This window comes from Aplysia californica, unplaced genomic scaffold, assembly GCF_000002075.1.
Source record: "Aplysia californica isolate F4 #8 unplaced genomic scaffold, AplCal3.0 scaffold01161, whole genome shotgun sequence".
NCBI lineage: Eukaryota > Metazoa > Mollusca > Gastropoda > Aplysiida > Aplysiidae > Aplysia > Aplysia californica.
The window spans coordinates 110357-124191 of record NW_004798431.1 but is presented as its reverse complement, the minus strand read 5'-3'; the positions used below and the strand labels follow the sequence as shown (position 1 = coordinate 124191).

General features: G+C 39.7%; 1 protein-coding gene across 1 annotated transcript in view; it reads right to left on the bottom strand.

Annotated features, from left to right (window-relative positions):
• Positions 1 to 644: 644 nt before the first annotated feature.
• LOC101850616 (syntaxin-binding protein 4) overlaps positions 645 to 13835 on the bottom strand; it is a gene marked incomplete at its 3' end in the record, with an annotated part of 21736 nt that continues 8545 nt past the window's right edge. The window contains 13 exon segments of the mRNA XM_013090166.2: positions 645 to 702; positions 1046 to 1164; positions 1811 to 1851; positions 2979 to 3092; positions 4456 to 4617; positions 5572 to 5715; positions 6738 to 6835; positions 8467 to 8563; positions 10317 to 10534; positions 11277 to 11331; positions 11911 to 11954; positions 13201 to 13289; positions 13716 to 13790. Of these exon segments, the coding sequence (XP_012945620.1) occupies positions 645 to 702; positions 1046 to 1164; positions 1811 to 1851; positions 2979 to 3092; positions 4456 to 4617; positions 5572 to 5715; positions 6738 to 6835; positions 8467 to 8563; positions 10317 to 10534; positions 11277 to 11331; positions 11911 to 11954; positions 13201 to 13289; positions 13716 to 13790 (1314 nt within the window).

Sequence of the window (13835 nt, the reverse complement as noted above, 5' to 3'; positions counted from 1 at the left end):
TAACACTATGGCTGTTGTTGTTGTAAGTCCAGTGACATACAGCTTTTACTGTTCTGTTTTTAGTTTTAGTAAAGAGTTTAAAGGCACTTATGACACAGATAGGCCTTATCTATTATCTATTTGTGGTGGCCGAATGTTGCTATTCAAAAGGCTTTTTAATGGCTGCATCGATCGACATGCGGTTTTCGCCAAAAGATTCTTTAAAATATTCTCCAGATCATGACGCCCTTCGTTTTTTCAGTTTTGAGTCAGTTTTGCTGCAAAAAGCTAAATTTCTTTATTTCGCCGATCGCTTTTTTAGGCCGACGCTTCTGTCTCTGTAATTTTAGAAACAGTAACGACATCGGTGGGACCAGAAAAAAATGTCGTTATAGAGAGTTGTTCTTGTAGAGAGGCAACCCAAAATATTACTAATGATATGTTAAAAAGACAAATCGGGACCTGGGAACCATGTCGCTATACAGAGGATGTCGTTATATGGAAGGTCGTTATAGAGAGGCTGCACTGTACTTGATAACATTTTCTCCCCACATGGGAATTAAACTTAATGTCACATGTCTTTTGCGTGCGAAAGGTGAATCCCGTAACCGCTACACCACAGACGCTGGTACTGTGTACAGGTAACATATCTTGCGGCTACTTACTTGATATAGTACTTGACCCCCTCAGCGGTGTAGGCCTCCTCCCATCCAAAAGGCAAAGCTGTAAGGACACACACACACACACACACAAAAAACAAACTTCAGTTTTTAGTAAAGTGAAGAACATAAGCAAAATAATTATGGTCATCTTGTGAATGTTTTCCACTCCCTTGTTCTTTCAAACGGTCAAAACTTAAATAGAGTGCACATACCTCAACATGAAACTTTTGACCCCAGGCCGGCCAACAACGCCTTAAACTTAAACAAAACAAAAAAATCTAACAAAACTCAGAAAAAGAGAAACAGCTTTGTGAAATCAAAGCGATGAAAAAACAAGCACAACAGGAAAACAGAACAAACAAAAAAAACCAACAAAAAAAACAACAAAAAAACCAACAACTCACGAACTGTCTCCATGAGCGAGCGGACTGTCTTGATGGCTTCTCTGCCCTCCACCGACAGAGTGTTGAGGGCTTTCTTCTTGTTGGCTTTGGAGTTGGCACTGTCCACACCCGGCAAGATCCTGGGGAATGTGGTAAAATGAGAGACGGTAAGGTAAGATGAGATAAGATAAGGTAAGGTAAGGTAAGGTAAGGTAAGGTAAGGCAGGATAAGATAAGATAAGATGAGATAAGATGAGATAAGATAAGGCAGGATAAGATAAGATAAGATAAGATGATGTAAGATAAGATAAGAAAAGATAAGGCAAGATAAGATAAGATAAGGTAAGGCAGGATAAGATAAGAGAAGGTAAGGGGTAAGGCAAGGCAGGATAGGATAAGGTGAGATAAGACGAGATAAGATAAAATAAGGTAAGATAAGATATCGAGTAGGACATGCACCCAACTACCTGTAAGTTGCGCTCTCTGTTGGTGAAATAAACAACTGTCTATATTACCCCTCCACCAAAAAAAGCACAAACAATTTAGTTTTTTAATTTTAGTAGAGATTTTACGGCACTCGAAACTGCATAAGGTCATATGAGCGCCAGAAGATTAGAGGGGTTATAAGAGAGTAATAAACATTAAAAAAAAGAAGAAGGGGAGATAAGGACGACAGATGTTTGATCAGACAGAAGGAGCAAACCACACCAGAGCACCCGCCAACCACCCACTCACAAAACAATTGTAAAATTCACAACTACTACAAATTACGATCAAAGAACTCACCTTGGTGAATTTTCAACGGATGTCAGTACGTCCACCGAGTGCTGCAAAATGACAGAATATACAGCAGCTTTGAAAACAGAACCAGCATAAAACATACACCATACAACGCTCTTCCCCAAAGTTCACAACACTCTTCCCCAAAGTTCACAATAAAATTTCAGAAATAAGAGAAAAGTGAAAACACTTTCGTCTTCAATTTCAAAATATCTAAGAGCACTGACGAAGATATTGTATTTCTCCTACCACAGATTATAGAACAAAATGTTGCATCAGGAGAAAAATTGACCTTACCATCTGAAATACTTACTTGAGAATGTATCTGTCAAGTACTAATTAACCCCCCCCCCCCTCATATTCACCCACCCAAAAGAGCAAAGATTCTGTATTTTGACCCACTCCGCCACAGTCATGTAACAACACCTGGATCTCTCACATACACACACATACACATAAACATATACGTCACAACGCGGTGGAATCAGGCGCTTGTCAGTTTTTGAGCAGGTGGAGTTATTGGTATCATCTTAAAGCAAGTTCATTTGTTTATCTTTACATTTTAAAAAAATCCATTTAACTTGAATAAAAGTTGAAATATTTGTGTTTGAAGGAGGTGGGGGACACCTGGTTTCAGTGGTAAAATTAGAAAGAAAACGGCTGCCAATGCTTTGTGGACTTCCAAAGCTTCAGGGTCATTGGAAACGGAAAATGCACATTTTTAGTGTCTTTATTCAACGTTTTTTCCGAAAGATCAACATATAAATGTGAGACGTGCTGACAAAATGAGTTACTTCTCGCAATCCATGAATCGAGATATCTGCCAAAAATCAACACAATGGTCATATTTGTAGACTCTAAACCAATGCCATTCTCTTTAAGTTTAACATGTGTTTTATCATTTCATACAGATAAATTGTAAAACTTCAACCTATACATTTGATGTTTCTATTTCCATCGGGCTAAAATCTGAGAGGTAACTCATTTTGTCAGCACACTTCACAAATGAGTTTTTAAAAGGAGATAAAATGTGCTGAGCCAAAAAAAAACTAGAATTTGATAAAAATTGCCACATCATCAGGAACAGGCTGACATCTTCGATTTCATTATTTTGCTGAGCGCCTGATTTCACCACACTGCTTCACACATCTACGTATACACACGACGTACTAACCTCGACGTATCGCATCAGTTTGTCCGTGGCCACCTCGTACGTCTTCTTGCCCGACTCGGCCTTCTTGAGCTGACACACCAGGACGGCCAGCCTCTTTTGCATGTTGACGCCGTCCTGAGAGAGTCGCAAGACACATACATGATAATGAGTCATCATTACCTCAGAATTACTAAGTTCTATCGAACATTTTTGACTGTTTGGAGTTATTATGACTATGGAGTCAGAAACCACCAAATCATTCAAATGTTCTATATATGCTCTACCAAAATCATAAGACTATTCGGAGTCGTTATGAAAATATTCAAAGAATTGCATTTTAAAAAAGCTTGGAATGTGAAACTCAAAATTTTTTACGTTAAATTTCACAAAACTTGTTTCAGTAAGAGTTTATGGTACTTGCAACACAATGAGGTCATATAAGTGCCGAAGATTAGAGGTGTTACAACAGAGTAACAAACACACAAAAGAAGGAGGGGAGATAGAGACGATAGATTATTTATAGGAAAGAAGGAGCAAACTACACCACAGCAACCACCAACCACCCACTGACATTGTTTACTTGTTTCGAGTTATTAAGACCATAAGGTCAGAAACCAAATGTTCTATCTGCTCTATCAAGATCGGACGATTATTCGGAATTGTTATGAAGATTTTTAAAGAATTGCATTAAAAAAGCACAACATGTGAAACTCAAAATTTTTGACATCCCATTTCTCAAAACTTGTTTCAGTAAGAGTTTTACGGCACTTGCAACGCAATGAGGTCACATAAGCACTGAAGATTAGAGGTGTTACAAGAGAGTAGAAAACACAAAAAAAGAAGGGGTGAGATCAGGACAATAGATGTTTGATAGTTAAGAAGGAGAAAATCGCACCAGAGCACCCGGCAACCACCCACTTTCTCAAAACTAGGTATACAGAGCAAATAAAACTTTGTCATTCTAGAGTAGCGATATACCACAGTGATCATGGATTAATATTTCAGGAACGGGAGGCACCTTGAGCCAAACTTTTCAAAACCCAATCAGGAACACCCAACAAAAGTAAAAGATCAATTCACTGAATTAATTGAAAACAACTGACAAACACCTCCTGATTATTATCTAACTTGTAACTATTGAGGAGGAGGGGGGGGGGGGGGGGGGAGGAAGGACGGGGTGTTAAAAACACCTACAATTACAAAGAAATTATCTATAATTTTTAAAAATCAAGGAACAAAGGACACCTTGAGGTCCTAAAACCAATTCCCTAAAAGACAACTTTTCTCCGGTGAACTCACCGAGTGGGTGGTTGGCGGGCGCTCTGGTGTGGTTTGCTCCTTCTTTCCTATCAAACATCTATCGTCCTTATCTCCCCTTTTTCTTTTTTTATGTTTGTTACTCTCTTGTGACACCTCTAATCTTCTGGCGCTCATATGACCTTATGCAGTTGCGAGCGCCGTAAAACCTCTACTAAAACAAACAAACAAACGAACTCACCGACTTGGACAGCTGCAGTTTGAGCTGGGCCACCTCGTTCTCCAGCATGGCCACCACCTCCTCGTAGTCTCGCTCCGTCTGCTGCGCCCGGGCGTGCGCCTGTTCCGCCAGGTGCAGCTTGCTACGCAGTGATCTCCCTTCTTCTATCGACGTCTGTGCTTGCTGTGTTCATTCAGATAAAACAGAGAAGACGCTTCAAATGGAGACTTCTAAAATCACACAGAAAAAAACAATCAAAACACGTCATGGATTCTCAATTATTATTTTTTTTTAACATTAGAAAAAAACTGCAATTCTCAATGAAAATTCACTTTATCTGGAAGCCATGTTCTTAAATTTCTTTTTTTTTTTTCCTTACCTTCTCCATTGAGAACAGGTACATGTACTTCTTTTATTAACGCGATATAGAGAGAAGCCCTGACAGAAAGAACCCCAGTGGCCGCCACGCCGTGTAAACGCTACAGCCAACGCAATTTAGAACAGAGCTCGACCGTGCGACCCGCCAGTGCATCGAGAGCTCCAGCTAAGAAAGACCCTGTGTAAAGGGGACAACCAATCTAGACAGATCAAGCCGTACAAGATCGTAGCGATCGATGTCTGACGTGTCTCCGGACACACGCTCCGCTTTTATTTGTTCATCACAAAACATTTACAACAATCATTTTTTTAAAATAAACTTGTGTAGCTAAATAGATTCATTCTGTTATCAATCTGTGGTTTTTAAATCAAAATTTTCACCCTCTCTCCTCCCTTTCCTTAAAACTACAAATAGACCCCCCTCTCTGAAATAAAAGTATTTACAAAAATTTTCACTTCAAAGCACATAACCCCAAACATAAACATAATTTTCAGAAATAAAAAAGCAGGGTATAAGCTCAGTAAAAAATTGACTTAAAAATGTCGGAACATCTTGAAATTATATTCTTGTATAACTGACCATCCTAAAAAGAAAGTAGCTCAATTCAACACTTATTCCTCCCAGCCCCTACAACCTAGCCCCACCCCTCCTCTCCCCATTCGCAACCCCAAATTCCCCCCCCCCATCCTAACCCCATCCTCCCTCCCTCCCCCCCCCCCCCACCTTCCCCATTCACCCCCCCCCCCCCCCCATCTTACCTTTCGAATATACAGCAGCTGCTCCTTGTCGCTCTGACTAGACTGGCAGCGACTCTTCATCTCCTCCTTGAGAGCGGCCAGCTCAGCTCTCAGCGTGTCCCTCTCCCTGACCACCGTGGCATAATCCTCCACAGCCACGCCCGCCTGGGAACACATTCCGTTCGGTTTTTATTTCAAAGTTTTAATAAAGAGTGTTACGGCACTTGCACCACAATATGGTCATATAAGTGCCGAAGATTAGAGGTGTTACAAGAGAGTAACAAACATTTTAAAAAAGAAGGGGAGATAAGGAAGATAGATATTGGATAGGAAGCAGCAGTTCAAAGCACTGTAATCTTGAGAACAATAAACTGCAATTCTTCAAGATAACTGTCTCTCTACTTGTTAGCCAAATGCCTCATTGTCTATTTCTTTTTCGCTTTCTAAATTTAAAATGTGAAAAAGAAATTATTATAAATAATAATAAAGTGAAAAAGTATTTATTATAAATAGTAGTAAATTTCATTTGTATAGCGCATAACTCCGCTTTACGGCAAGCTCCATGTGCTTTACACTATATAAATAGGAAATGAGGCCTTCGACATTTGGTCATTCTTAATTTTTTTAATCACAAAACCATTACAATATTTTTCTTTTTAACCTTGTGAAACTAAATCAATTTGTTCTGATATCAGTCTGCGTCTTTTAAATTAAGACAACCCAACAGATGAAAACCCTCCACTAAGACAACCCAACAGATGAAAACCCTCCACTAAGACAACCCAACAAATGAAAACCCTACAATAGGACATTCCAGCAGACAAAAGCCTTATATACTAGGACACACCAACAGAAGTCTCCGAGCTCTCGGATTCGCAACCGTTAGGTCGTGGGTTCGAATCCCGTCAGGGGCCCGACGTTGTGTCCTTGGAAAAGGCACTTTGAAATAATTTTCCTCACTTCACCCAGGTGGAAATGGGTACCCGGCTATAGACAGTGAACGATCTTGTCAGTTTGATAGTGTTTGAGCGCGTGAAATCCGCAGCTTGCACTGTATGCTTCCGGAAGCCGAGTATGTTTCTGAGTGTTCTCATAGGGTCTGCTGGGGTAATAATAGTTGTAAAGCACATAGAGCATGCTCTGGCGCTATATAAATGCAATTATTATTATTATTATAGAGCCCTCACCTGAGCACTAGCCGTGTCTTCAGCAACCTTTGGGGTCATCCTGCCTTTCAAAGCTCTCAGATCCTCTCTAAACACTGTCTTGGAAGCCTCAACAAACTCTGAGAAAAAACAAAAAACATTCACATGTGATATCAAGTAAATAGATTTCAGTACGGCTTAGGGACAGCATTCTAGTAACAGCACAGAGATGAAAGAGGAATCAAACTTCTGATCATTTACTGCTACAACACTACTTTGTTTAGAACAAAACCATTTAGTTTGTAATAATGTAACCCCCCCCCCCCCCCCCACCCCTCCCGCTTTACTCTATGCATTGCAACTTCTCTCAACATGAAATCTGCTTATTAAACACAACGAAATTCTCAGATCCCATGAAATCTGCTTATTAAACACAACGAAATTCACAGATCCCATGAAATCTGCTTATTAAACACAACGAAATTCTCAGATCCCATGAAATCTGCTTATTAAACAACGAAATTCACAGATCCCATGAAATCTGTTTATATTAAACACAAAGAAATTCTCAGATCCCATGAAATCTGCTTATTAAACACAACGAAATTCTCAGATCCCATGAAATCTGCTTATTAAACACAACGAAATTCTCAGATCCCATGAAATCTGCATGTAGTAGTAGTATAGGGTTTTACGGCGCTCGCAACTGCTAAGGTCATATGAGCGCATGAAATCTGCTTATTAAACACAACGAAATTCTCAGATCCCATGAAATCTGCTTATTAAACACAAAGAAATTCTCAGATCCCATGAAATCTGCTTATATTAAACACAAAGAAATTCTCAGATCCCATGAAATCTGCTTATTAAACACAAAGAAATTCTCAGATCCCATGAAATCCGCTTATTAAACACAACGAAATTCTCAGATCCCATGAAATCTGCTTATATTAAACACAAAGAAATTCTCAGATCCCATGAAATCTGCTTATTAAACACAAAGAAATTCTCAGATCCCATGAAATCTGCTTTTATTAAAGACAAAGAAATTCTCAGATCCCATGAAATCTGCTTATTAAATACAACGAAATTCTCAGACCCCATGAAATCTGCTTATTAAATACAACGAAATTCTCAGATCCCATGAAATCTGCTTATTAAACACAAAGAAATTCTCAAATCCCATGAAATCTGCTTATTAAACACAACGAAATTCTCAGATCTCATGAAATCTGCTTATCAAACACAACGAAATTTTCAGATCTCATGAAATCTGTGTTATCAGAGTTTTACTGTATATTACCAACTGGCCAAACTAGGTTGACTTGCTCTAAGAACCACTTTAAAAATAACCGTTAATTCTCCAGCTATTTGGAACGTTCGTTTTGACCTTCAAGGTAATTTGTGACATAATCAGGGAATCCATTCTTAAAGACACATATTGCGGCCATCATTCAACACTAAAGTTTGCCAAAATTTTGAATAAATGAAAATCAAGTACGGTGTAGAGTTTGATGAGGCGCGTTGGTTAGTCGTTCTAATCTCATGGCTCTTCTTAAAATAGTAACGGATTTCGACAAACTAAACATTTCTCATAACGACAACGTTACTTGAAATACAAGAATGTTTCACTTCTCCTGAGAACCTCATATTTTGACATAAGACAACCACGCAAGACTGTGACGATATGATAAAGCATTCAGAGGATCACAACTTCCTTGGAGATTAAGGTAAAAAAAAACATGAGCAAGACGACCCCTGAAACACTTACCCTCAAACCTGACCATCCCATCATTGTCCACACTCAGCTTCTCCCTCAAAGTGTTCTGACTGGCAGCCGACAGGGGAAGACCCAGATTCACCACAGCCTGAGAGAGAGAGAGAGAGAGAGAGTTTACAGTAATGCAACATGAACATGTAAAACCCAGTTATACAACATGAACATGTAAAATCAAAATCACCACAGCATGAGAGGGTTTATGGTCATACCACTTGAACAAACAAAGCCAGATTCAACACAGTCTGAGAGAAAGTTTACAGTAATGAAACAAGAACACACAAAACCAGATTCAACACAGCCTGTGAGAAAGTTTGCAGTAATACCCCATGAACACAAAAAAAAACAAATTCACCACAGCATAAGAGGGTTTACGTTTTAGTAACAGTTTTACGGCACTTGCAACACAATAAGGTCATATAGGTGCTGAAGAATAGATGTGTTACAAGAGAGAAACATACACAAAAAAGAAGGAGGAGAGATGAGGACGATAGATGTTTGTATAGGAAAGAAGGAGCTGAGCACACCAGAGCCCCCGCTAACCACCCACAGCATGAGATGGTTTACGGTAATACCACGAGAATAGATAAAACAAACACACAACCCTGTTAACAGGGATCGATTAAATTAGATACAATAGCAGTCATTTCCAGCAGGGAACAAATTAAATAAGTTAGACAGACTCAACAGAGACACAACCACCCACAACTAGGATCATCAGGAGGGGGGGGATGATTTTTAAAGACTAAAAAAAAAAAAACGAAACAAAAAACGGATATGAAAGATCTTGGTCTATTTATGAATGCTCTCAATACATGAAAGCACTTACATGCTTCAAATTCGTATTGATAGATAATACAGTCAAACCAGCCTGAATGGCTACCTGTACAAACCACAACTTCCCACTTTCCTTTTGTCTTTTTAAAATATAACTAGCTGGGCCCCCTTTCGATGAAAGGAATGATCGGTGCTTTAATATATTTACACTCTAGCCTACTGGAATGGGGCAATAAATCTTGAGAGATGAACAAAATTATAAGGACTAGATCTATACTCTCAAAACAAAATGCACCTCGCGAAATATCACTTCCGGATTTTCTAAAATTACAGAGACAGAAGCGTCAGCCTACAAAAGCGATCGGCGAAATAAAGAAATGTAGCTTTTTGCGGCTAAACTGTCTCAAAACTGAAAAAACCAAGGGCGTCATGCTCGGAGAATACTTTAAAGAATTTTTTGGCGAAAACCGCATGTCGATCGATGCAGCCATTAAAAAGCCTTTTGAATAGGAAAATTCAGCCACCACAAATAGATAATAGATACTGACACTGTACTAGATGACCACCTATCCAAGACAACCACTCCCTCCCCCCCCGAAAATGAGTAGCTGTCTTAGACAATTTCAACTGTACATATCAAACTTCTTTAACCCTTCCAGCCCCAGCCAGTTTTGTGCACTCCCTAACCCCAGTCCCAGCCAATACAGCAGTATTTCAGAAGAAGAGGCGTGCATTTAAAAACGTCATGTAGTATCTATGTAATGAGGTTTGGATAATAACATGTAACAATTTCTAAAGGCAAATGAACAAATATTATGAAAATCTAAGTAAAATTGAGTTCGCTAATTTCGAAAAATGTTCAAATTCGGGACCCCCTAAAACTGAGAATATACGCTCTTGGGACGGTGGGAGGTACAGGCACTGCTGAAAATATACGCGCTCGGGGCTGGAAGGGTTAAGGGGACCCCCCCCCCCCCTTTCCAAAAACAACAACCCATTCCAGTATTACTTTTAAGGGACCCCCCCCCCCCCAAATACAACAACCCATTCCAGCATGATGAAATTACCGATTCCAGCTGATCTATATGAAGCCTGAGGTCCGGATCTTGTGCCAGCTTCTTCGACAGCATCGGGTCGAGATAGTTCGAGGGCGTGTCCTTTCCACCGTTTGCCGGGTACGGGCGAGGGAGGCGGGGCGAGCTGCTCGACTCGGAGATGTGGTTGGCTAATTCACTGGCACAGCTCGACGCTGGGCTGATATGGCCGTTCAGGTCACCAAGGTTACCTAAAAGAGTTCAAGGAAACTACTATATTCAAGAAAATTGTCATTGCTCCTTACCGTAAAAAAATATAAAAATTGATATAATAATGGAAATTAAATACTGTGGAAACCTTCAAATATGGATGGTGAGATATTGCCAGGAGCAGATTAAAACAACAGAACACTATTGTTTGTTTGTTTTGTTTGAGCAAAAAGAAGCCCATCGAAACATTAGTGATCATTTAGTGCTGGGGAAAAGGTGACACAGACAGACAGAAACATTAGTGATCATTTAGTGCTGGGGAAAAGGTGACACAGACAGACAGAAACATTAGTGATCATTTAGTGCTGGGGAAAAGGTGACACAGACAGACAGAAACATTAGTGATCATTTAGTGCTGGGGAAAAGGTGACACAGACAGACAGAAACATTAGTGATCATTTAGTGCTGGGGAAAAGGTGACACAGACAGACAGAAACAACAGAGAAGGAAAGTAAAGAAGTAGGACCTACCAGTGGCGCCCTTCAACCACCTGCTTAGAACACTAAACAGAAGCAGAAAGAGCAGACCACAATGTACAACTAAACACTTGAAAAGCAAGGGAAAAAAACAAAACAGCAAAAAAAATCATCAAACAAATATTAAAAGGGTAGGAAAGAAATCCAGTTCAGTTTTAAAAAGAGATTTACGCAACTTGCAACACAAATAAGTCATATGAGTGCCGAAGATTAGAAGGGTTACTAGAAAAAGATTGATTTCACTCACCTGACAAATTCAGATCATTTTGATTTCCTGAGGAATTTAGGTCAAGACTTGTGTCCTGAAAGAAAAAGAAAAAAAAATCCATGATTAACGAGGGGGGGGGGGTTAAGCTGCTCCAGCGAAAGATCCCCTGACCGATCAGTCAGAGGAGTTGTTACTCGAAACCACCTTAAAATAGAAAACTGATGGGAGATAGTACACTTGTCAGCTGATCAAACCTCAGTAGTTTTTTTGTTAGCGTTTTACGGCACTTGCAACACAGTAAGGTCATATAAGTGATGAAGATTAGAGATGTTACAAGAGAGTAACAAATATAAAAAAAAGAGGGAGGAGAGATAAAGACAATAGATGTTTGATAGGAAAGAAGGAGCAAACCACACCAGAGCAGCCACCAACCACCCACTAGGCAGGAGAGAGGGAGGAGTTACTTTTACATGAGTCAATTCATCCAAATACTTTACTTTGAAGGCAACACCCACATAGTAGCGGTTTCCGATACTTCTGGGGTTTTTTTGGCAAGGTTGGAACCTCAGTTGACAGAAAGGGGAACTACAGAGAGCTGTTATCTTCAGTAAACAGGTGAACATCCACACAATAATGGTCAAGCAAGAAAACAGGTTTTTAAAAAAAATCTTACCTTTAATAGTGACCCCATCTTCCTACGGAAGTCTAATTCAGAATCTGAAAAAGGAAACAATCAACATTACAAAGTAATTAAAACAACAAAAACATTATTTGATTTTAATCAAAAACCCGACTGATATACACACACACAAACAAAAAAAAGAGATAAAACATCGAACATCAAAACTGTTCAGAGATAGAAAAGTATACGAGTGGTGATATAACAAGGCATGGTGCCTGAGATTATGTGACAAAAATCAGGATGAACCAAGTCCATTAGGCTGAGACTGGTTTGAAAGGTCATTAAATTTTTTAAAATTAAAACAACACTATTTGATAGAATTGAAAACCATTACTAACATACACACACAAAAAAGAAATAAAGCATCAAGCATCAAAACTGTTAAGAAAAAAGAAAAAGTTTATGAGACGTGATGGCTCCGATTAGGTGACAAAAATCATGACAAACCATTTGATCGAGACTGGCTGGAAAGGTCAGATCTCTCTGCATACTGATCTATCATCATGGCCTTTCTCACCCTGCACCAGGGTATAGGCCACAGACAAACACTTTCCACCTTTTTCTATCCTGGGCTAGCCTCTTGACATTATTCCACGTCTTCCCACTTTTCTGTACATCAATTTCAGAGATTCTTCTCAAGATTCCACACTGATCTATGCTGCTCTACAAACAGAAGGAAGTATTGATCTTTTATCACACTTACGCCAATTCCTTGCCCCAGAAACTGATCTAGTAATTACAGTGATACAGACAAAGGATAAAAACAAACTACATCTCACAATCCAAATCTTGGTTTGAATTTGATAGTGTGGGTGCTTACTTACTCTGAAAGACCCGAGTCTGATTTGCTTCCTGAACCCTTTGAGCCCTGACCTCCTGAGGCTACCGTGCCCCTTTGCCTCAGCTCCTGAGCGATATATTACTAACATTCATATTATGATTGTCAGAATCACATTCCACATCCCACACTGGGTAGTCCTGGTCATTACCAGTATCTAATTCAGAAAGATCTTCAAAATAATCAAAAACATACTCAGTACCGGAGGCTTGGCATATGGGCAGTTTTAAGTGCCATCGATGTACTGGTGGCTGGCTAGGGCTCAACAAAGGGTTAAAGACGATATCACTAAAGACCAGGACATATGAGGTCTTGAACCTCCTCAAAACAACAACAAACCCTCCAAAGCAATCATGCACATTCAACCTACTGAAGTCACGGAGAAGAGGGAGAGCTTAGCAGTAGCTAGGTTTTAAAAAACAAAAATAACCCCAGTTCCTCACCTGGAATCTGACCGTCGTACTGATGGTCCAGTACCAGGGCTGGACTCTGAATTGGGCCACACTTGTTCAAGTACTCGGCATACTCAGTTCTACAGGTAAATGTAGGAGAGTAAAAAAAAAACTTTTTAAAAGTCTTCGACAGTGTCATAATATAGAAAAAAAATGCAGCGTGGGGAAGTGGGAAGCGGTCATTTGTGAGGGAGAATGATGTCTTTGACTGATAAGAGATTATTAGAAAGGGTGCATTCAAAGAAAAGAATAACGATAGGATGTTTGAGAGGAAAGAAGGAGCAAACCATGCCAGAGCACCCATTAATCACCCACTTGAAATTTACAAGAGTTAGTTAAACAGCAAGTCAAATAGCCCCTTCCTCAAACTCCAAACAGAAATTGTGGAGAGAGCAAAAGCTTTCAAAAATATTTTCTTCCATTGTCTGAAGACAAATCTAAACCCAGGTCATTTGCTCCCGGGCATTTAACCACACCACACTTCAGAGACAAAAAGGGTTGCTCACCTTGCTTCTGCATCTCTCGTCACGACCATCTCCACGTGGTTCGACGCCGATGCTTGTCGGAGCAGGGATATGGCCCTGTGTACAAGACAACATAAGTTTCACTGGTGTGTGCGTGCGTGT